The 26,277-nt window shown below is 35.6% G+C and overlaps 1 protein-coding gene across 5 annotated transcripts in view; it reads left to right on the forward strand.

Moving 5' to 3' along the window:
* Nucleotides 1-26,277, forward strand: part of LOC110295968 (contactin-6) — a 355,090-nt gene that overhangs the window by 190,422 nt on the left and 138,391 nt on the right. For 3 of the 5 annotated variants that reach the window (XM_021164391.2, XM_029478903.1, XM_021164390.2), the window contains one exon: nt 8,317-8,412. In XM_021164391.2, coding sequence (XP_021020050.1) covers nt 8,317-8,412 — 96 coding nt within the window. Of the gene's footprint in view, nt 1-8,316; nt 8,413-10,084; nt 10,568-13,845; nt 13,889-26,277 lie in introns of those variants that run through there. The other 2 variants (XM_029478906.1, XM_029478904.1) reach the window with 2 other exon arrangements.

The raw sequence follows: 26,277 nt of genomic DNA on the forward strand, positions 1-26,277 counted from the left end.
ATATTCATAAGGGAAATTGGTCTGAAGTTCTCTATCTTTGTTGGGTCTTTCTGTGGTTTAGGTATCATAGTAATTGTGGCTTCATAGAATGAATTGGGTACAGTACCTTCTGCTTCTCTTTTGTGGAAGAGTTTATGAAGAACTGGGATTAGATCTTCTTTGAAGGTTGATAGAACTCTGCACTAAACCCATCTGATCTTGGGCTTTTTTGGTTGGGAGAATATTAATGACTGCTTCTATTTCTTTAGGGGATATAGGACTGTTTAGAACATTAACCTAATCCCGATTTAACTTTGGTACCTGGTATCTGTCTAGAAATTTGTACATTTCATCCAGCTTTTCCAGTTTTGTTGAATATAGCCTTTTGTAGAAGGATCTAATGGTGTTTTGGATTTCTTCAGGATCTATTGGTATGTCTCCCTTTTCATTTCTGATTTTGTTAATTAGGATGCTGTCCCTGTGCCCTCTAGTGAGTCTGGTTAAGGGAATTGAGTCCATTGATATTAAGAGATATTAANGAAAAGTAATTGTTGCTTCCTATTATTTTTGTTGTTAGATTTGGCATTCTGTTCTTGTGGCTGTCTTCTTTTAGGTTTGTTGAAGGATTAATTTCTTGCCTTTTCTAGGGCATGGTTTCTGTCCTTGTATTGGTTTTTTTTTCTGTTATTATCCTTTGAAGGGCTGGATTCGTGGAAAGATAATGTGTGAATTTGGTTTTGTTGTGGAATACTTTGGTTTCTACATCTATGGTACTTGAAAGTTTGGCTGGGTATAGGCTGGGCTGGCATTTGCGTTCTCTTAGTGTAGAGACTCAATGGATTCAATTCCCCAATAAAAACACATAGACTAACAGACTGACTACACAAACAGCAACCAACATTTTGATGCTTACAGGAAACCCATCTCAGGGAAAATGACAGACAGTACCTCAGTATAAAAGGCTGGAAAATAATTTTCCAAGCAAACAGTCTGAAGAAACAATCCGGAGTAGCCATTCTAATATCTGATAAGATTGACTTCCAACCCAAAGTCATCAAAAAAGACAAGGAGGGGCACTTCATTCTCATCAAAGGTAAAATCCTCCAAGAGGAACTATGAATTCTGAATATCTATGCTCCAAATACAAGGGCAGCCACATTCATTAAAGAAACTTTAGTAAGAGATGGAAGTGTTTTATAACATCTGTCCAGGATCTTCTGGCTTTCATAGTCTCTGGTGAAAAGTCTGGTGTAATTCTGATAGGTCTGCCTCTATATGTTAATTTAACTTTTTCCCTTACTACTTTTAATAATTAATCTTTATTTAGTGCATTTGTTGTTTTGATTATTATGTGTCAGGAGGAATTTCTTTTCTGGTCCAGTCTATTTGGAGATCTTTAGGCTTCTTGTATGTTCGTGGGCATCTCTTTCTTTTGGTTTGGGAAGTTTTCTTCTATAATTTTGTTGAATAGCCCTTTAAATTGAAAATCTTCATTCTCATCTACTCCTATTATCCATAGGTTTGGTGTTCTCATCCTGTCCTGGATTTCCTGAATATTTCGAGTTAGGATCTTTTTGCATTTTGCATTTTCTTTGATTGTTGTACCAATGTTCTCTATGGAATCTTCTGCACCTGAGATTCTCTCTTCCATCTCTTGTATTCTGTTGCTGATGCTCACTTGTATGGTTCCAGATTTCTTTCCTAGGGTTTCTATCTCCAGCGTTGCCTCACTTTGGGTTTTCTTTATTGTGTCTACTTCCCTTTTATGGTCTAGTATTTTTTTTGTTCATTTCCATCACCTGTTTGGATGAGTTTTCCTGTTTTTCTTTAAGGACTTGTAATTCTTTAGCAGTGTTCTCCTTTATTTTTTTAAGTGAGCTATTAAAGTCCTTCTTGATGTCCTCTACCATCATCATGATATATGCTTTTAAATCTCAGTCTAGCTTTTTGTGTGTGTTTGGGTGTCCAGGACTGGCTGAGGTGGGAGTGCTGGGTACTGATAATGGTGAGTGGTCTTGGTTTCTGTTAGTAAGAGTCTTACATTTGCCTTTCGCCATCTGGTAATCTCTGGAGTTAGTTGTTATAGATGTCTCTTGTTATAGCTTGTTCCTCTCATGATTCTGTTCTCCTCTATCAGCAGACCTAGAAGACTAGGGCTCTCCTGAGCTTCAGTGTTTAGAGCACTCTCTGCAGGCAATCTCTCCTCTTTCAGGGAAGGTAGACAGATATCTTTTGTTCGGACCTGCCTCCTGGCAGAAGATGAAGGTCGGAAACAGGGCTTGTCCCAGAATCTGAGTAGCTTCTGTAGTCCACACTCTTATCTGTGCAGACTATACTTGGAGGAATCTTGGAACCAAGATGTCTCCCCCAGGTGCTGGGGCAAAGCCCTCCTGGGCAGGGTGGCAACCTCTCCTCTGGCAAGGAAGGTGCCAGATGCCTGTAGCCCAAAATACGGTCTGCCCCAGAAGCTCTGTGGCTTCTGCCTGTCCCAGAAGCTTTTATCCTCTGCAGTCCACACTCTAACCTGAGCAGACCAGTCTCCTTGGAATTTGGAGACCAAGATGGCTCCCCCCGCAAAACAATTTCTTAAGCAAATAAATAAATAAATAAATAAATAAATAAATAAATAAATAAATAAAAATATAAAAAAATACAAGTTGGTGGGTTTTTCCCTGACCTCTTCTTGGAAAAAATAAATCTCAACTTTTGAAAGGTAACCTCTAGGTCTACATGAATTCCTTAGTTCTTGCCTTAAATTTTATCTTAACTAAATTGTGATTTTACTTTAAGCTGGCAGAAAGATATTTGAAGTAAAGCCTCGATAGAGAAAAATATACCCACCTGAAAAGATACTCCTTTGAGGGAGTACCTGGTGTGAACAAAGGCAAAATTGTATGTTGACTGTGATCTCTATGCTATCAAACTGCTTTAATATATGAATTATGAATTAATTCATAGTCACATTTTGCAACATCTGTGATTTCATAGCTAGCAAGATTTGTGTGACTTTTAAGAGAAGGTGATTTCCTTCGTGGCAGCTAATAGAAACCCTATTGTGATCACAAAGATCCCAGAGAAATGATGCCACCAATGAGTACCATTTACCTGAAATTGAAAACAATGGTTAGGTGCCAGGGATCTTATCAATATTTGTATAATGACTTCTGATTATCACTTAAACCCTGACTCCTGATTCTGTATGTAAGAGGATGATGATGTGACTCCAATCCAGAGCTTATACCATGCCACCTAAGTTTTCATTACTCACTTTGACAGTGTTTTCCTTTCTATGACCACTAAAAAGCAGCAATAACTTAATAATACTTGCCAAATATAATAGTTCAGAGGGATAAAAGCATTCTTAGATTAGCCACCTCTTAGGCCTACAAGAGATAGAAACATCCAGGTCTATGTATTGACTTTAGTCCTGAAAAATAGTTAGGGAGCTTTTCGTTCAAAATGATGTAAAGCAAAGTCATAAAGAAATCACAGGTTAAGCTAACAGCTTTATTTATTCAGTGCTGTAGATTGAACCCAGACGTCTTGCACTGTTAGACAAGCATATATCACTGACTTATGACACTAACTATATGATTTCATAATGATGGCACCAAAATACATCTGACCACTTCAGTTTTGCGATAACCAAAGAGAAAATAGAACGGATTGGATTATTAATACTTCACAAAATACGTGCCTGGCATACAATATTCTCAGGTAGCACACAGATCATGACCCTTGATGAGGAACAAATAAAAAAAAATTGGAGTTCAATTATAGGGGATTGTTATACTTGGTTAGCAGGAAATTTTCATTTTTACAAGTATGGGACAGGTGCTTGAGAGATGGCTAAGTCAATGAAATACTTGTCTGAGCAGGAGGGCCTGGAATTTATTCCCAGAACCCTTGTAAATAAAGCCAGGCATGATGGCTGAAACTTGTAATCCCATCCCTGGAGAGGAGATAGGTTACCAGGTCTTATTGGCCATTTAGCCTTCATCCAGGTAAGCTAAGGCCAATAAGGATAGTTCCTGAGTGACACTTCAGTATGTCCTCCTGCCTTCATGTGCACACTCACAAACATGCTTGCCCACTTGCACACACATACATGCCATGCACACAATCATACTCAAGGGGTATACTCAAATAGTCAAGAACAGATAGATGCATTGCTAAATATATACATAGTATTTCATGCACCTCTTTTTCTGAATCCAGTACTCTAAATCTTGAAAAGCCAAGCATATTTATTTAGAAACTAGTCTAGGAAAAAAAAAAAAACGGTAAACTAAGGATGCTTTAAACAGAGATATCTACCTGCACAAATGTAACTGGTAGCCAAATGTTCTGTTCAAGTTGTGTTTGTAGATGAGTGTATGTGGACATAGGGTTGACAGAAATACAATTATCTTCTCTCTCTTCCCTTCTGATGCCACTTCAGACATACTCTATATTCCTTATGTTCTTAGTTTCATTCAATTTGTGCAGTGAAACCAATGTGCAGATATGTTTCTTAAAACCCCTATCCTCTCAAATGACCTAGCAAATACAAAAATCTTTTCAGTTTTATCAGGAGATTTGGATCCACTATCTAAAGCTCTTTATTCTAATCAGCAAATACCCTGCAGATCATATTATATCCACAACACAAGATTAGTTCTCCTGATTCTACATTTTTACAGAGGATGATCCCTCCACATGTTCTCTGAAAAAATTCTTCTAGTTTAACAAGCAATTAATAAGTATAGTCTCCTAAACCCTTCCATGTTCTTCCTAAATCTCTCGTCCTGTTGTCAGTCTACTCTAAAAAGTTTGTTTGTACACCTTTGAGCCCCAAGCCCTCATCTACTTGATTTTGTCTCAAAAGGCCAAGGAGTTCTCTTGCCAAAGTCACATACGATCAACAACTCCTGTCTAATCTTTTTCTACATCTTCATTGCTGCGATCTGAATTTTTACTTGTCCCTTCATTCTTATCTCATTCTTCCTCCTCTCTTATTGTCTCTCCACCTCTGAAGAGTATATATTTTCAGTACTTGAATCTAGAGACATATTTGCTAAATTAATAGTCTCAAAAATTGAAGTGTGTTATATCTGTTCCTGTGGCTTGAAATAGTTTATTTACTGGCAAATCCTCTTCTTGCACATCTGGGTGGTAGCTTCCCCCTACCCCAGGGGTGAGGTGTTTTATAGACATTATGTCTCTACTATGTTCTCTTATTTGTCCAACAAATATAACTTTTCAGATCACACTATTGTGAGGTGTTTAAAACCATAAAAATTACTCTCATGTCATATATGCTATGTTTATAAAATGTTCACAGAGGAATTGGCACACCTCAATTACTCTTGTGCTATAAAACAATTTTAAAATAACCATTTTAAGATACTTTATAACAGTTTAATGGGATGCTCATATGTAGGTTTTATATTGTTGCTTTTATAATTCAGTAGTGGCATAGATATATTCAGAAATACAATTTTCTCCTATTTTTAAACTTGACATTAAGATACATATTTTTAATTTAGACAGGGATGTTTTGTAGCCAATTCTATCTTGTGATTCCTCTTCCATGGTCTCTTTGCCTATCAAATAAAAAGTGCACGCCATCATCCAACGCCATCTTAAGCATTTTTCAAATCGATCTTTTCTGCATTTATAGCTTCTTCTAAGTAACAGAAGTGGGTGCAATTTTCATAATGATTCATTATTACCTTAAATCAAGTATTTCCTTTCTATCTTAGAGTAGTCCATATGTATACAAATTTCAGAACCCTAAATCTAATTACAGCAGTGGTTTCTCTGCACCATAAAATCTGTGGATTTAGAATTTTAGTCCCATTTAATTTTTTATGAAAGCAATTGCCTCCTTTTCCCCATAGATCCAAATGTAAGTCACCATATTATCGATCATATGTGTATTTTCTTCATTTCCTTTAAAGGATGCCTAAGACTGAAAGGTTAAAATACAATAATAAAAAGATTACTACAAAAATGCCTCCAGTACAATAGAACTTTACTTGTGCTTCTGAGTCATACAGCCAGCTTTTAAAAGTAACTAAACTCATTTTTAATGTGCCATGCATTTATTTACACAACATAAACTGATCATATCTATCTATCACCACCACCATCCACCTCCTCCTAGAACCCCCAATCCATCTCTTCGTCAGCTTCAACTTAGTTTATTACTTTGTTATTAATAATGGATAGAATTCAGTTAGCACTCTGCATAAGTGTATGTGTATGTGGCTATCCACTAGGTCATGAGTCAACTACCAATAGCCAATCTTAAAGTATAGTGATTTTTCCTAACCTCATCTGCATTGAATAACAGTAGCTCCCCAATCCATGCTGGAATTTTGACCATGTTGATCTTGTGTGGTAAGCATAGTACTGTGATTTGATGCATAAAAGCACTGTTTTTAATTATACAAGTCCTGGCTATCTTCCACAATATTCCCTAAGCTTTGCATGGAAAGGTTGAAGTGTTTAAAGTTATATATACCCTGCTTCAAAATGGTGGTCACATTTTGTTAGCAATGTGCTTTGTTTTTTCTACAGGTCTTCTGGTTTCCTATTAGATAGTCAGCAGAATTACAGTGAGTCAGGCCTTTGTGATTCTCTGTTATCCTTACAAATAGACCTTCTGTACTTAAACATCATTCCTACTCTTTGCAAGGATTTTTGCATTAACCACACTACCTATTAGCAAAGAAACTTCTTTGACCAAAGATGAGAGAAGCACAAGTCTATGGTAAAAATAAGTATTCAGAAGGCAGTTTGACAGCATAACCACTTAGCAAAATAAAACAGTATGTTTCTCCCTTAAGACCTATGGTATCCTCAGTCATGGGTTTTGACCAGGGTTATAGTACCTGGCATGAAATCCTCCCTGTGGAGCAACTCTCATATTTAATGAAACAACAATTAGTTATTCCAAAATTAACACTTTATTATTGCAACAAAATGTACATTTTGCCTGGGTGTTCAATATTGTGGCATAAAGTATCTAGTGTGCATAATACCACTGGTGTCTTTTGTCCTTTAACTGTCTTCAAAGTACCTTCTGGCCACAAAAGGCACTTTGGAAGGAGAAGAGTTTCCTAGACAGATCAAGGTTGATTTGTCTATGTTCTGTTACCAACATCAACAACAGGCTCTTAAAATTTAGTTATGGTTCCTTTCCACTCAACTTTCATGTCTAAAATGTAGTTTCTGAATGTTGTGGCTTCCATTTGTTAACACATTAAGAGGTAGTTAAGTTGAGTATAAAGGAATCATGAATATTTGTAGAGATGTTCTTTTAAACATCTTTGTTTTTGTTTAGTATATATTCTACAAAGAAATATGAAGAATGTATTATCTAGTAGAAGAAATACATTTGATTCCAACCCTACCATTACAAAAGAAGGGAGAAAAAGTCTTCCCAAATGGTGGACTCTGCTTCAAAGTGGTGGTCACGTTTTGTTAGCAATGAGCTTTTGTTTCCCTACAACTCTTTTGATTTTCCTATTAAATACCCAGTGAGTCAGGCCTTTGTAGTTCTCTGTTATTCTTACAAATACACCTTTTCCTATCTTCTATAAGCTGATCCATTCACTGAATTAATTAATTAATTACACTGAATTAATTAATTAATTATACCAAAGAAGACATTGATGTTCAGAGGGGATTAAACATTTGCCCATTCCTGGAGGCTAACTGACTTTTTTCTGGGAATATTGAAAAATTTATAACTTAACTAGATGGCTTATGATGATTTCATCCATCTCTGAATTTTCTAAGGTTCCTTGATGGAGGAAACCACAACATGTCAAGAATAAACTTTGTGAAGGGGTATAAAGAAGGTACAGAATAGACTTTCTGCCTCACTGGTTCTGTCCATAGCAGCTCGGTCTCTGTGACAATGTATCCTAAATTGGAGACATTGTCTAACCATCAAGTGGCAGCTGATAACCAAAGTCATTAGATTTCTGCATATGGGCTGCATATCCTGCTAGACAAACTACAACTGGACATAAAAATTATGTACTAGGCTTAGAGTACAATTTGCTGGGTTACAAAATGTTTGAGAGAATAAAAGTAAGTAGCTAGTGAGTAGCCTTAACAAACATGTTTATCACAGATGCTACTGAATTATATGAAAAAGTAAAACTGAAAGAAATGTGCGATTGTGTGAAAGAATCATCACTGAAGGTAAATTAGTCATTTACCTGGTAAGCTAAGTATGAGTAGCTGTTACTCATAACAATCACAAGTTCTTACGATATTCAAACTCTTCTGGATTACTTCTGCAAACAAGGAACGCTCAACCTATTTTATTTGTTTTCCAAGATATTGAAGACTTTGAAACCAAAACCAGAAGCACAGTCTCTGTCCGTGAAGGTCAAGGAGTGGTACTACTCTGTGGCCCACCCCCGCATTTTGGAGGTAGGTTATGGGTAGTTTGTGTCTGTAATGCCATTAGGCTCCATCAGAAGATGGAGGTACAGAGGGTCTCATAATCATTGACATTCCACCATATACTCAGAAGAACTACCAAATTCCTGAGAAACGCATCAACCATATAGACAGCTCTACATCCCAATGTTTTTATTTAAAATTACTTTTTTCATTTAGCTATGGAGCAAATATGTCCATGAGCAGTTGAACCTGAGAGCTGTAAACTGTTGGTGTTGGACCTTTGTATGAAACTAAGTGCATTGTGGGAGGCTAAGATCTGCCACTCATGGTAATGTAGAAGGCAGGTAACTCTCTTTGAGCCTCAACCTCCTCAGTGTAGATATAGGCAAACGGTATTAACAATGATAGATATCTAAGCGAATTGGAGTTTTATAATGTCTAGTACCTTATTAAAATTGAAAGCTAATTTTCTTAATTTTTTTAATTTTGATTTATATATGGAGGTAAATTGCAACACTATTCTTGGTATTCTTCATTGGAAAAGAGAAGCAGGCATTCTAGTTCCCAGATTCTCAGCACATGAGCCACTATATCATATTCATAATAACCTCCATTACAAAATTGGAGAGTTGGGGGCTGAGAGATGGCTCAGTGGTTAAGAGCACCGACTGCTCTTCCAAAGGTCCTGAGTTCAAATCCCAGCAACCACATGGTGGCTCACAACCATCCATAATGAGATCTGGTGCATCTGAAGACAGCTACAGTGTACTTAGATATAATAATAAATAAACCTTAAAAAAAAGAGAGAGAGAAAGCAACCCGAAAAAAAAAAAAAAACAAAATTGGAGAGTTCTGAAAAGAAATAAGACAAATATTCTCAGTCAAAAGGCAAACTTGTGTTCCTAATATAAAACTGCAACTTATTTATATATCTTTAAAACATTTTATTGTACTTTAATTTTGTATAACCTTTTTGATATGCTAGCACAAAAAGCAAAAGATTCTAACTAGAAGCTAACAGTATATTTTTCCTCTCTACTAACAAATATGGCATTATGTTCAGCTGACGTGTTACAGAAGATTTACCATTCACACAATGATGTCTCAGCATAAAGCTATATACCTGCAAAGTGTACAAACCTAGCTTACTTAGGCTTTTTGGCAGTGTCTATTTTCTTTTTCAGCTTATGAAAAATTCTGATTTAGTGACATAATCTGAGACTCAAAATTAGGAAAGCACCAGGTCCTTCAGGATTCTGATCACACTCAAAGATTTCTGATGTTAAAAACCTGTTCCAACTTGGTTTAATCATATGTGATAGAAACGTAAAACAATTGTAAGTTAACTGGTTATTTGTGTGCAATGAAAGAAAGTCAAAACAGAAGCTTAGAAAGACAGGTATTCTCTTTGCCAACTCCTAATGAGAAAGGATTTGTTAATTTTTCTAAAAGCAAAATGCTCTCACAGTCATGTCCTAAGTCCTGTGAAGCTAAGTCAGTGGATAACACAACATACATTAAGGGAAGAATTTTGTAAGGACCAAGGCTTTTGGATGAGAATGAAAAAAATAATTGCCTTTTTTTTCATAGAGAATCATCTGCATGAGTCCATGGATATCTTTTCATAAAGATGTTGTGTATCATAAAAATTTCCTCCTGAATAGGTTTAGCACTCACCAACAGTCACTTCATTTTTTTTGAGGACAGGTATGAAGGAATAATGTTCTTTGGTCTTTGTATCTTTTTATATCTTCTGCTGTATCTCTCTCTCCACTGTCATATTTTCATTCAGAGATCTTTATTCCCTTAACTAGATTCATTCCCAAGTGTCAGATGTTCATTTGTTTAAGATTTTTCCCAATGGAAAAGTTTTATCTGTTTTTTTTTTTTATAAGAAAGCTATTGATTTTTGTGTGCTGTCATTTGCCTCTTTGCCAGATTTGTTTATTGGTGCTAAAAGTCTTTTTATGCAATCTCTTGGGTTTTCTAAGTATAGAATCATATGATCTTCAAAGAGGAATAAATTAAAATCAACCTTATTTGTTTTCTTCCAGTTTTATGTATTTCTCCTGCCTGATTGCCATGGCTGCCATTTCATACTATACTGGGTAACAGAGGTGGCTATCTTCATAATGTTAATGGCGCTAGAGGAGTGATTATTTCTCACTAATCATGACATTAGGTACAGGTTCATCAGTTATGCTGAGCTGTGATGTGTTAATATCTAATTTATTAAGTGTTATAAAAATCCCTTATTTGAGTGTATGTGAGAGTCTGTTGACTTTCGTGAGCTAAATTATTTCTAATTCTTATGTGATATTATCAATATTACCTCTCTTAAAAAGCAATTATAGACTTCATAGTGACATCAGATCATAAAAGCTGGTGCATATTAGAGCAAATTGCATATAATGTAGTTTTCTGCCTTTCTGTTGACACATAGCAGAGTGAACACAGAGAGTGGTTCTGCATGAAGGATGAAGTCATAATAATAAGCTTGATTGTTCATCTAGTATGTTCACATAAATATATTCAAAACATCTCTTAACAATAGAAATCTATGAAATAAACTTCAGTGAGTTTTATAAAGAAACATTCAATGAACACAAGAAAAAGTGACATATTTGAATTCTATATGTCTGTCTGGCAAAGACGGTTTGTGAATATACAAGAAAGAAATGAAAAAAGTTTGTAGATTTTCCATGTAAATGTGCACTAATAACTCGGCACCATAACAACCCAAGTATTCTAGTGCATAGCCATTGAATCAGAACAGCTGGGATTCTCATTAAATAATCTCTGCCTGCCTGCCACAGATCATCATGACTGGACTATTGATATTATCTCATAAAAGATGTTTAGATGGTCATTGGATGTTCATCTGAGATTCCATCTACCACTCCCAAACATTTGCATGCAACATTGCTCTCATTGCACATGGCCTGGGCTGGGATTATATGCAGAGAGATATATTGCATATTCTGAGTGGGTTAATGAAAAGAGGATCCATCTACATGACTATGCAAAAATCATTATCTACACTGTGAAAAGATCTTTCCATGTAATTATGATATCACTACTACTCTTGCCAAAACCCTCACCCATATTCTGTAAGTATGTAAAATAAATTTCTTGGTTCCATAATAAGAACTTTGGTGGATGTGATGGTTTGTATATGCTTGGCCCATGAATTGGCACTATTAGAAGTGATCCTGTTGGAGTAGGTGTGGCCTTGTTGGAGAACTTATGTCACTGTGGGCTTGGCTTTAAGACCCTCATCCTAGCTACCTGGAAGTCAGTATTCTGATGAAGATGTAGAGCTCTCAGCTCTTTCCTGCACTGTGTCTGCCTAGACACTACCATGCTTCTACCTTCATGATAATGGACTGAACCTTTGAACATATAAGCAAACCCCAATAAAATGATGTTCTTATTAAGACTTGACTTAGTCATTGTGTATGTTCACAGCAATAAAATCCTAAACCTGGATTAGTACTTTGATTTGTCTTTGAGATGGTATGAGAAGGGAGTAGACAGGGTTTAGGAATTCCAGTGAGAGAGATTTTCTTCCTTTAACTTCCTTTAGTTGCAATAACATTACAACAAAATATAACATAACATAAAAAGTTAATTTGATATAAAAATATAATCTAACATAACATGATAACATAACATCAATAGACCCTAAAGTATCATCTTCTTCCAGCTGAACAGATATGATTAAGAAATTATCTGTCTTTCTCATTTTGAGTGAATAAAATAAAGCATTGATATATTATAAAAGCTTTCTCCCAACATTTAACCTTAACCGCATGTATAAACAGGCTATATCCCTCTAGGAGGATGGAGTGGGGGATGGAGGACAAAGGGTGAATGGAGGATGGAGAATAGAAAAGTACTTTAGGGAGGTTGAAGTTATTCTATTACAGAATGGACCCATGAAATCAAAAAAGCAATCCATGTTCTTATATTGAAAGTAATCTTGATATAGGTTATGACTTCATTACATAATTTTAATAAAATCAGATATGATTTTTTATGTGCTATCTCATTTAAAACTATGAGATCTGTACCAGTAAGTTTATTTTCTCTGTAACATAGAGATAAAAAGCTTGTTTGTGATCTTGTTTGTGAGCATGGTGAATTGCTCTTTCATGACCAGTATAAAACAGAAAAAAAAAGAAGAAGAATATAGGCTCATGTTGTTCTCTTTGAGGCCATATTTCCTGTAACCTTAAGACCGTCCACTAAGCTCTGTTATTAAAAGATCTACTATTTCACTTTACCACCACTACATTGTCCATGATTTTAATTGGATGGAACTTGGTGAGAGCAGCATTTAATATTGAAACTATAAACAGACGATTATGTGTTTCATGATGGTTATATTCTTCTCTGTTCATATAATTCTCAGTAATCTGAGTTTATGGATCAGATTATAATAGTACTGCCATTTTTTCCAGACCCAGATCCCATTTGCAAGACACAATGAGAGCTCACTACTGTTCTAGGGGATTTAACAATACTTTCTGAAATAGAAAAAAACAGTCACTAAATTGTAGTGAGTCTTTGGATTGCAGTTTGGTACTTGGGCAAAATTTTTTTCTAATACATTTCTGAAGATTTCCAAAGTCATGACCTTCTACATAGACATATGAGCTAGACAGACAACAATCCTTTCATCAAGAAGTTTTACACCCAGGGAGAGCTTTGATTGAGGGCATCAGTCATTTGAAACAAAAACCCTCACAAGTCATCCACAATGCCCTTTAATGTATAATATTCTCAAATTTTCAGAGCTTCAAGAAAATCCTCTAAGACAAAGCCTCAAGTTGATCATGAAAGGATGACATATATCAATATACATATGTAAATAAAAAGATGATGTACCTATAAGTTGATTTCTATATATTCATCATATGAAACTTTATTGTAAAATGACAATAAAGAAATAATTCATGTTTTAAATAATGAAAAATCATCTTTTCAAACAGATAATAGTTTTTACCAGAGCTGAAGGAAATCTTCCCCTTAACTTTGTGCATAAGATATTCTCAATACTCCCCTCATAAAAATTGTGAATTTTTATTTTGTGTTAAAAGAACTATTGTTTAATTTTTGCAGGTACAACTTTAATCAGATAGCACCATTCACTTTGAGCCAGTGGTTCAGATCAACTGTGCTTGGTTCAGATCAACTGTGCTTGGTTCAGATCAACTGTGCTTGGTTCAGATCAACTGTGTTTGTGGAAGATAGTACTGTTTTGTGAGCCAAGTGTTTGTATCCACATCATAAAGATGTTGACAATTTAAGTTAACTGGAAAATCACTCTAAGGAAAGGCTCAAAATCATGTTGTTAAAAAAAGGGAGAGAAGAAAATTATACTAGGAGGAAAATTATTTCCTCCTAGTCTGTGTGTCTTCTCTTTCTGGAGCAAATAAAATGATGTTTTCTTATTAGGTAGGAAATCATCTCAACACATACGTCACTCCTGTCAAGCTTGGTAAGCATGCCTGTAAACCCAGCACTGAAGATAGAATAAAGATACTATCATGACCTGATGATACCTTGTTTCCTAGTGACTTTAAGACCAGCCTATGATCCATAATGACTGTGTGTCTCAAAATCCAAGTCAATTAATCAATTACCTAGCTAATTAATCAATTAATCCTGAAGCTCCTTGAATATGCAAAAGACAGATGTGATGTTGACATAATAATCATAGTCCTACATCGTTATTGAGCATGCATATTTTTTAATCACTTCATAAATATTTTTGTAAACTTAATAATTGCCCTTGATTTTTCTGTATTCTTAGGGAACAGTGGAGAAAACGACAGTCTTTTACTTTACAAATCATATGAAAAGTTAATAAGAATCATAACAGCTATTAATAAGTAAGAAAATCTACAGTAGAGGATAGGGAATATTAAATATTAGTAGTACTTGCCTTTAGGTAAAGAATTACTGCTTGGATATCTGGGAAGAAAAATGAAGATATAAGAGAAGCATTTTGTGTAAAGATAATTTAGGCATGTGTATATATATGTGTGTGTGTGTATGTGTGTGTGTGTATGTGTGTGTGTGTCTGTGTGTCTGTGTATATATATACATGTATATATATATATACATGTATATATGTGTGTGTATATATATATGTACACACATATATATATATGAATGTGCATGTGTATGTATGTATACGTATATATATATATACATATAGGAATACATATATGAATATGTATATGTATAGTAGCTGTGGTGACACCATATCTGGAACATTAGAGGAACAAGAGAAACATCAGTGTGGACAGAACAAGTCATCAATAGGAGTATCAATGAAATTGCAGAATCCTGCTTTAATATATTTTAAGGCCTTTAATTTAATTCAGTTTCATTTTCTAAATGAGATCAGAATATACTAAATCAAATTCAGCAGGAGGGAGACCCACTTCCTGTGACTTCTATTTTTATTATTCCCCAGTCATGAAGAATATCATCTTGGACAGTGACTACAATATTGAGGTGAGAGATGATGCACTTAGACCCATGGATAGGTGTCAATAGATCATAACTCACCATCTTCAGTCTATGTGTAAAAAGTATAATTAAAATATTTTCTTAAAATTTGGATGGAGATTAGATGAGAAATTTGAAAATAAACATTGGGTCCATGTCCTTGGCATAAGCAACTTGAAATTGGTTGTTACTAATTAGTGATATGAAAAAACAAAAGGGAGAACAAGGAGATAAAAAGAGATGAAGATGATTGGGAATTTAATTTAGGTTTACGTTATTCTTTTTGAGAATTTAATACACTATACACTTCCATCTCTCTACTCACCAAAATTCATGTTCTTTCTATATAAAAACAATAAAAAATATCAAAACAATAAAAGCACACACACAATACACATTCACACATGTGAAGTCATTTAGCCAAATACTCCTGAATGTAGGTCCTGTATTGAAGCACTGTTGATATACCCAGTGTCATTCTCCTGAAGAAATCTGACTCCACTTTCCCAGAAGCTATCAACTGTTAATAATATCATCTTGGCTAGGAGTGGAAGTTTGTGCCAATTTCCCTTTCTCCATGTGGGTACTTTGTCTGACTTATTCTGGTGAAAGTCTTGTTTATTCTTCCACAACTCTGAGTTCATACTGCATCAGCATGTTGTTTATCAAACACTCCTTAGCTTAGTATATATTAACTGTCACAGGTCAAAGAAATAATGGTGAGAACAGAATATAGTAATTGGTCAGGTAGGGTACAGATTTTAAAATAGCAGTTCAGAGAATGTCCTTTCTGAAGACCTGGAATGCCAAAGAAAACAAGTTTTAGTTCCTTTTTTAATTGTTGTTGTTTTGTCTTGTGGTTTACTTTTTGTTTCTCCTAAATAACATCTAAATCATACAAAGTCCACTGACCAGCAGTTTAATGGTAGCAAATTTCCCAGACCTCTTTCTGCTCTGCTATACAGGAGTTCTGCTCTGTCCCTATGTCCCTCTGTCCGTTTTTCCCTCTTTCCCATGCAACCTATCATGTAACATGGTGAGACATTGGACTAAGAAGCTGGAGTAAATGCCTAGGAAACATAATTTGATTAAAATCCAGAACAGCCACACATATAGAGCACTCCATGTCACAAGAATGGATGATATGCTGAGTACCTTTATTGTCATAGTTGTTAGGCTTTCTATAACTGTGTTAAAACACCATACCAAAAGTAACTTGAGGAAAGGGCTTATTTATTTTACGTATTCCTGGACATAATCCACTGTAGAAAGACAAGTTAGGAACTCAAGGCAGAAACTGAACCAGAGGCCATGGAGAGATGAGGCTTACTAGCTCCTTCCTTAGAGCTTGCTCACTTAGGAATAGTGCATCCAGAACCACCTGCCTAAGGGTAGCATAGCACACAGTGGGCTAGGCACTCTCATATCAATAATTAATCAAGAATATAGCCTACATACTTGCCCAAAGGCCAATCTGGTGGGTAACATTTTCTCAATTAAAGTTCCTTTTTTTAGAATGATTCCAGCTCATGTCAAGATAACAAAGAATAACTAAGAAACTATGCATTAGGCACTGCATAAAACAAATTTTATGTTTCAATTCATTTACATTTTTAGGGAATATATCTCACTCGTGTAACTTGAGTAATCATTATAAAGTTGTTAATTTGGTCAAGATTGTATATCTGGGATTCAAGGATGCTTATGAAACTATCAATGTGTTTATACTTCTACATGACTTAGATGAATGTCTGGCCCATTCTAGCTCAGATGATGAATTTAGAATTACAAAAAGTATAGAAAAGCATATGAACAGTAAATTGTGTTGCTTAAAATTAATGAATGGTGTTGCAACCAGGAAGAATATGGCTTTCCCACTCCTTATAACTGACTGATGTTAATTAGTTAAGTCTCATGGTTACTAAAATTCTTTCCCAGAGAGAGATATAAAGCAGCATCTCGCCATTTTCCCTAGGACACAAGGGTAAACCCAAGCACTATTTCACTGTAGTGCATTCTGGGGAAGCAATTAATTTATTGAGGTTTCCTACAGAAGCTAGGTCAGAGGTTAAATAAAGAGTTGGAGATATTCCTCCCTAAACTCACTGTACCTAGAAAGCCTTAACCTTCACAGCAGCTTTCTCAAAACAGTGTAGGTGGAGTCTTAGCTCATGTCCTCCATAGCCTGTATATACTCTACCCCCTGTTCTAGACCACAGGCTGCAGTTTCCCATGCACACAGATACATGTCCACAGTGAAGAGAACAGAAACTACAATTGTATAGTTCACTGTTCAAGCATTCTGCTTCATTTTGACTACTAGAAGCCACACAGACCACACTACACCATCATCTTGTCATTGTTTATAAATGAGGATGTACTCGGATCTTGACAGATAGCTTTTAAATGTCATAAACCATCCTTGGCTGACAACAAAGTATGCAACCCCTTCTCTGTGTACTTCCATACAGTATAGGTATTAAGACAAAAGAAAACCTGGATAATCCTTATACATTTATACATCTAAACTTCTCTATGTTTCTTGAATTTAGAGATTTTACCAGAGGTGGTTCCAAAACAAACTGTGTTTTCACTTCTTCTCTAGGTAGAGTTTGCAGTGTACAATAAATCCTAGTAATATCTGGCACTTAGCCATAATGGGTACTCAAGGGGCCTTTATTAGGTTGTTTGCAATCCCCAAGAATGCCCTTTCTATAGTTTCAGAGAATAGATGTGTAAATCAGAAGAGATCTAATAAAATCCTGGTTCCTGAGAAGCATTTGGAGACCACATAGGTGCTCAAATAGGGACAGATAACAAACATGTAAGGATGTTTTCAGTATTGCATCATAACTTTGCTCCACATAACATCGAAGAATTCAAGACAATAAAGGAATTATTATTCTTGGAGTAGATCTTTGCTGTTGAGCTAGTGTACCCATAGTTGATCAAACAAGAGTTCCTCAGCTTAAATCCTAAAGGACTATGCTAGGTTTGAAGTTTTATAATAATGTGTACTCTTTCTGGAATACCAAAAGGAATTGGGTAAAGGGAGATTATCCATTAAATATGAGTACTATATTTCAGATATTTTATATATATGTATATATATATATATATATATATGTATATATATATATATATATATATATATATATATATATATGAATATTCACTTCAAGGAACATTACTTCAATTTTTATATCAGTTCTGCAGCCCTATGAAGTTTTGGGAGCAGAAGGGTCAATGTTTACTATTTGGTCTTTTTCTTCAAAGATCTAATAAAACTTATACTCCATGTAATGGCTGCATTTGCATTTATATTTCCTCTTCATATTTTAAATATCACACTACTATGTATAAGTCTGTTAAATATATCAAAACTACAATATTCCTCTGGGGAAATCAGGGCTGTTTGCATGCTTCAGAGAGCAGCACAGCCTTTTCAATTGCTTACTGCAGATCTGCCATTTTTAATAATAATAGAAGTGTAGAGCATGGTGTCAATGAAAAACTACAAGAATGCTCCAGAAAGGACCAATTATCATTCTGTACTAATGTTACTGCTGAATCATCACAATAAGAATACATCAGCACTATTAATAACAGATAAATGTCATAGAAGGTAGAGAGAATATTTAAGAATCCAATGGCTTTAAACTAAGTGTCTCATGAATTATACATTTAATTAAGAAAAGCCAAATGAGAAGGTTTTTAAACTTCTAACTTGGAAGGCCTATTTTTTTTCTTTCCCCATTAAAAATATACAAATTAAGTCCCAGCTGCAAATCATGATGAAACTTACAAAAAAGATGCTTCCCCTGCAGGCTAGCTGTGGGCATGAATGAGCAGAGACAGCCCATGTGGGAAGAGTGCAGGGCAGAAGAGAACGATAATGGCAGGAAGAATTTGGAGCATTATGAGTTGTGACATTACAACTCATGTCTATAAATAAATGTTTAAGCTATCACATATATAGATTGATTGACAAGTATCTTATGATAACATGTCAAGTTAAAAAAAAAAAAAAACAGAAACTTTTCTATCTACAGATGTTCTCTACCCCTGCTGGCTTTCATTTACAAGATGTGCCGAACAGACTGTCTTGCAAATGCTAGCCTGGAGAGAACATATATATCACACATTAGGCCAGGATTGGGGGAGAGGTGAGTAATACCACAATACTACAGCTTCTCCAGTTTCAAACTGATCAAGGAAAGTGCATCTCAAGTCCTCACTGCCCTCAGTTTATGTGGCACTTGGTAATTCCAATTGAGCCCAGGGTACTATACATGCTATACTTGCTAAATGAGCACTTTTCCAACTGAACTACATCTCCATCTCCATTATACTGACATTGTAGCACCTCAGCTTTTTGTTGTTGTTTTTTGACTATGGATTGTAATTAATTCCAATATTTCTCCCTTCCCATTCCTCTCTCCACACCCTCCCATATACAAGGCGCCACACTTTTCCAAATTTGTGGACATCTATTTTCATTTATTATTCTTGCATACATATGTATATGTGTGTATACACATATTTCTAAGTATAACCTCTTGAGTCCATATACCGTTACTCACATATGTTTTCAGGGATTCCTGGAAAAAGGAAAAGAAATCGGTGTGCTCTTCCCTAGGGATTTCCACCTTTCCTACTCATAGCTTTGCTAAGTTCCCTGTAGCTCTCTTGTAGGGATGAGTCTTGTTCACTTGAATCATTCATGTTAAACTCACTTTTGGGTGAACATGATAATAAAACCTTGCAGGTATAACTTCTGATGGTTCTAGGATATACAATCTCATAGCAAAGTCCCAAATTCTCTATATGTAGTAGTATCTAAGTGTAGGTATTCTTTTTTCAGCAGTTAGAGCTAGCTTGATCAAGAGTTTAAAGCCATTTATAGCTGTATAGGGCAGTTAACCAAGCTAGGATACTTGTGACCTTGTTTCAGAACAACTACAGTAACCACCAACACCATAACTAGAACAATAACCACCACCACCACCACCACAACAACAACTCATACACTTCAATTTGTAGATGAAACCGCTCCTTTCTTATTGGCTCCAAGTTTCAGTCAGAGAAGGTATATGTCTGCACCTAGAACCTTAGCTTTTAAATGAGCTTGTAAGGGAGAAAGAATGAGAGGTTAGTCAAGATTGTATTTATCTGAGTTATCATAAAGGTGAGTAATAAACCCCAGAGTTACTTCAAATGACAAATGAACCTGCCATCTTATGCAGGTTTTTAGATTGTTTGGCTATTACAAAATAGATGGTGTCAATGAAGTGTGAAAGTGCAGTAAGTACCATTTATCTTTGGATCTTAGGTCTTGGGAGTTTGGAAGGAATTCTGTGCCCAGGCAGTGGAATAAAGAGGTAATTGTACGAGAGTCAAAAGACAGCTTTAAAGAAGACCAGGGATTAGACATCTTAAAATTTAGGTTTGACTTATACTGCTTAAAAATGATAACAACCTCATTCTGAAAATTTAACTTTATCCTGGAGTCTCCAGCAGCCTCTTTAGTATATTGATTGTGTTACTGCCATACCTGGGGATCCATCCCATAATCAGCTTCCAAACGCTGACACCATTGCATACACCCGTAAGATTTTGCTGAAAGGACCCAGATATAGCTGTCTCTTGTGAGACTATGTGGGGGCCTAGCAAACACAGAAGTGGATGCTCACAGTTAGATATTGGATGGATCACAGGGCCCCCAATGGAGGAGCTAGAGAAAGTACCCAAGGAGCTGGGGGGATCCTCAACCCTATAGGTGGAATAATATGAACTCACCAGTACCCCCTTGGAGCTCGTGTCTCTAGCTGCATATGTATCAGAAGATGGCCTAGTCGGCCATGAGTGGAAAGAGAGGCCCATTGGTCGTGCAAACTTTATATGCCTCAGTACAGGGGAACACCAGTGCCAAGAAGTGGGAGTGGGTGGGTGGGGAAATGGGTGGGAGAGGGTGTGGGGAACTTTTGGGATAGCATTGGAAATGTAAATGAAATAAATACCTAATAAAATTTTTTAAAAAGGAATATGCAGTCAACTTTAGAAGACAGTTGTTGGAAGGATAAAACTAAAGTACTTTTAATGTTTTCGTACTTTTCTACATATATAATTTTCATTCTCCCAATTGGTTTTAAATATTCCACTTCTGAAGGATACACCACACATAGGAACAAATGGGAAAGTTTGAGGAGCTAAGATAAAAAAATGAATTCACTGAGGGAGAGAAGAAAATTACAGTCTAAGGTCCCAAGATTATAGGTTGATGGATACAAAGATCTCTTGGGCACTAGCAGCAACCTGTAATTTTTGTGAAGTGGAAAAGGTTATGTTGCTTTCAGAAAGCTAAGGCATGTTTCTTTGCTCTAAAAGGCCTTGAATAAGGATCCCTAAATGGAGACATAGCAGTAGGAATTTGTTCAAGATTGTCTTTATTTCACAAAGTGTCCAAAAGATAAAAGTCAGTGAGAATAGGTGAATCCCAATTACATCTTATCCTTCTTTTTATGCTGAGTAAAATTTTCCTATCTAGACACCTCTGTGGTTCAGACTGAAGTCTTTGTGTGTCTATTTGATGGAGATGGAAGAGTAGACTAGAGTGAGGCAGAGAGAGACATGAGTAAAGGGACCTAGAAGAAAGATACCACAGGGAATGTATAATGCCCTCAGTGTGAATTTGCTAATAAATAAATAAATAAATAAATAAATAAATAAATAAATAAATAAATAAATAAATAAATAAATTTTAAAAACAGACTGTTCAGTAGCTCTGGGAACATGAGAAGAATTTCAAAGTATAGTTTTGATCATGATAACTCACCTGTATCATGCATGTATGGTCGGGAATCACCAGCTCCTAGTTACATGAACACACTGAAGATGTTATAGACCATTCACATGTAGGTTACCACCTGTGAGATATAACATAGATATTTTGAATCATTCATTCTAGAGCATCCATAATCATGCTTCTTCATTCTCTTTCTGATCATTTCTAATGGCAGAAAGAGTTCATTCTTCACCTTAGAAATCATCAACTACCCTAGATTTCATGTTTACTAATAGATGTCAATCACCCTCATAAAGCTCCGGTTATAATCAACTCAAAAGAAACAAAGGTTTCTCTTTTATTGTGAGTTTGGATTTTGCTGCTCTTTACTTCTGTTTTCTGTTTGTTTGTTTGTTTGCTTGCTTGCTTGCTTGCTTGTTTTTGGCTATAGACAATATGGAAAAGTGGATAATGTGTAAGTATATGAAGTAAAGTTGCTCTCCTTATCACAACAGAATAAAAACAAAAGCAAAGTAAGCAAAGGGACAGATTTGCTTGTCACTTTTATGGCATACCACACAAACTGCAGACTCTCACATTAGGCCCTCATTAAGTTTTAAAGATTCCACCATCTCCCAACAGTGCTAGACTGGGAAATCGAGCATTTAATGCATTCCAGAGTCTAGTTACAACATTGTTCTTAATTATATCAAGGGCCCAACAATATTGTGTCTCATTCAAAAGGCTCAGTTCTATCTTGTGCTTCCGTGGTACAGAGAGCCTTTTCTTCACTCCTTCAATGTATGGGATGGGCTTAGTCTTTGCATACATTTATCTGTAGCTAAAAATATAGGGTCCTTATTTTTCTATTTTACTTATAACATAGCTTCTATACTTGGCTATGTTGTCTCCAATAATTCTTGGTACACTTGAGATTGATCAATCCTTTCTCACTAAAGTCTCCTATAAATATAACATGAGATTTCAGCTTCCTGAATCTCCTGGACTTTGTTAACAATGCAGATTGCATGATATGTTTGTGGAATAGAACTGAATTGAACAATAGGAGCCAAATTACTTATCTGTACTTTTTCAGATTTTACAATGTTTTTAAATGCATATCAAATTTGGAATCAATGCCTGAAGAAAATGTAATATTTTGTTATGAGCAGTTTGAAGTAAAGGTACAAAAGCTGCCATTCAGATGCTCATCCTCACGCTCAGCTCGTCTGGCACTATTGTCTTTGTGTGTTCATTTTTGTTTGCAGTTACATACAGAGAACATGCAAATTTAAATTCCAGTGTGGCAGAAACATTATACAACTAACAAAAATGTGTATATTCTACATCTGTTGGGAAAACTATTACCAAAAATTAGAGATTTGTGTGGCCATTTATAAACTTGAGTTCTTACACTCAAATATATAAATTTTAGCAGGTTAGTCTAAACAGACCATCTTTGATTTGTTTCTCACATAGGTAGCATTTGGGTTTTTCTTCCCATAGACGGTAAGATTATTAGGCAAAACTCTTCTTCGTGCAGAAGTGAAGATTTTGTTGCTACTGCTTAAAGTCATAGCTTACATCATATCTTAATTCCTGAGAAATATGCTTGAAATTTGTCTGCTTCTGTTCTTTCTTGCTAGTAATGTTTCTGTTTTTATAAGCAGAAGGTTTATTTTACACTCCCTATATTTTATTTCTCCTTCTGTTGTCTCATTTTCTTCTTTCCTTCATAAAACCTAATTTAGTATACTATTAATAATGTAAAAAGAGAAGTAGTTAAACAGACAGACAGAAATAAACACAGAGAGGGAGAGAAAGAGAGAGGGGGGGTCATGCATAGTCACCTGCTTACTTATGCTAACTTGAATTCTGAACTTCATACAATTCAGCACATTCTGACTAGGGAAATGCCCTATTCTCTGTAGCCTGAATCTTCTCATATTAGCTAACATAAATAAGATGTGTCTCCACCCTAGACATAGGTCAAAATAGTGACTGAGGCTACTGGGACTTAAAAGGACATGCATGGCATGAATTCACTGATAAGTGGATATTAGCCAAAAAGTACAGAATATCCATGATACAACCTACAAACCATAAGAAGTTTAAAAAGAATGATGGCCCAAGTAAGGATGCTTCAATACCACTTAAAAGGGGTTACAAAATAATCATAGTAAGCAGAGGGAGGGAGGTACCTGGGTGGGAGAGGGGTGGGGGAAAAAGAGGGGGGGTCAGGTATAGGGGTGGAACCGGAGAGAAGCCCAGACGTCCAAAATAATGATTGGAAATATGCAGCCTCTGGGGGTCTGAGTGGGAGGACCCTCTGGAAAGGAACAGATACTTGGGAAGCAAGAGACTCCCAGAACTCCATGAGAGTGACCTTAGGCAAAATGTCCAGCAGTGGGGAAAGGAAACCTGAAGAGACAACCTCCAGTAGGTAGACAAGTCCCAAAATAGAGGGAGAGGTTTACCAACCCACTGTCAAAATTTCTAACCAAGAATTGTTCCTTTCTGAAAAAGATGTAGGGACCAAATTGAGCAGAGTCTGAAGGAAAGGCTGTCCAATGACTGTCCCAACTTAGAATCCATTTCATGGGTGGGCAGCAAAACCTGACACTATTATTAATGTTATTGTGTGGTTACTGACAGGAGCCGAGGCTGGCTGTTCTCTGAGAGGTTTTACCAGCAGCTGACTGAGACAGATGCACATATACACAGATGACCATTAGACTGAGTTTCAGGAACCCTATAGAAGAGTTAGGGGAAGGATATTGCAACCTTATAGGAAGAACAACAGTCTGAACTAACCTGGACTCCTGAGTGCACCCAGAGACTAAACCACTAACCAAATAATATACAGGCTTGTCCTAATCCCCTGGTAATATTTAATAGAGGACTACCTTGTCTGGCCTTATTGTGAAAGGATGTGTCTAATCTTCTAGAGAGTAAGGCCCCAGGAAAGGTGGAAAGGTGAACTGGGATGGGTGGTGACATCTGGAATGTAAATATATAAAATAATTATTTTTATAAAAGAAAAGATAATGTCTTCCAGTTGATTCTAAATTGTGCCAAATTCACAACTAAACCATAATCTTAGTGGAGGACCTATATATTTGTAATATTTCTTTATTACTATTTCACCTGGAGTTTTCACTGTACAGATATTATTTAATTTAAAAATTACTGTTAATAGGATTCATGTCCCCCCATACTTGAGAGTTCAAGGATAGTATAATTAGTAAGGGTTTTTCAAAATATCTCCTTAAAGTTGAAAAAGACAGCTGTTATATATAGTGTCTTGATTCCACATCAGGGATATATATATATATATATATATATATATATATATATATATATATATATATATATATATATATATATATATATATACCCATACACACACTATTCACATGATGGAAGACCTTTCTCTGGACAAGAGGCGATTGATCACATGGACTATTCTTTGGTTACCCTGACTTTCTTGTGTGTGAATATCTATTCACATGAGGATATTTTATTTGCCTAACTGTAAAATGTTTTTCTTCCTCACTCTGTTACTGTGGACTTATTTTCCTAATTTGGGAAATCTCATGAAAACCAAATGTATTTTTCTATTTTCTTAGATGTAGTTCTCTAAACATTTCCCACATTATTCCTAATTTAATACATCCATAAAGCTTTAATCAGCAAGAATATTTGTGTATACTCAAAGACTTACAGTCATAAGAAAAACATGAAGGTATATTGTATGTGTGTTTGAGAGAGAGAGAGACAGAGAGAGAGAGAGAGAGAGAGAGAGAGAGAGAGAGAGACCAAAGCTGTTTTTTTGTTGTTGTTGTTTTGCTTTTTTTTGGAAATAAAGATATCAAGCTTTCTGAAACTGGGATACATTTTTAATCTACTTATATATTTTTTCATATAGTTAATGTGTAACAACTTCTCTCAGAAAATGAAAATGAACATAGACAGTCATAATAATTTTCAATTAACTCTAATCTGTATCTATGATGGTCCAGATTAGAAAAAAATCTCATAAACTCATCGAATACAAGGTGGTATATTTATAAAATGAATTATCACTTAGAAATGAATAGAATATGTGAATAGTAGAGTAACATGAGTGAATGCTTAACATATTAAAGAAAACAAACAAACTCAAGTACACATCTAAAGTCCATTTTCATTAACTATAAACTATGGCAAAGGTAATCTAATGTTTTAAATCAGAATGTGGTTTCTATAGTTGAGGATTAATCTGATAGAAGCATGAGATCATTTCATTTTTCTTTCTTTTTTGTTTTTGTTTTTCTTTTGTTTTTTTGTTTTTGTTTTTGTTTTGTTTTTTGTTTTTTGTTTTTTGTTTTTTGTTTTTTGGGTTTTGGGTTTTGGGTTTTGGGTTTGTGGGTTTTTTTTGTTGTTGTTGTTTTCAAGACAGGGTTTCTCCGTATAGTCCTGGCTGTCCTGGAAGTCACTCTGTAGACCAGGCTTACCTCAAACTCAGAAATTTGCCTGCCTCTGCCTCTGCCTCTGCCTCTGCCTCCTCTGCCTCTGCCTCTGCCTCTGCCTCTGCCTCTGCCTCT

Source organism: Mus caroli, chromosome 6 (assembly GCF_900094665.2).
Source record: "Mus caroli chromosome 6, CAROLI_EIJ_v1.1, whole genome shotgun sequence".
Taxonomy (NCBI): Eukaryota; Metazoa; Chordata; class Mammalia; order Rodentia; family Muridae; genus Mus; species Mus caroli.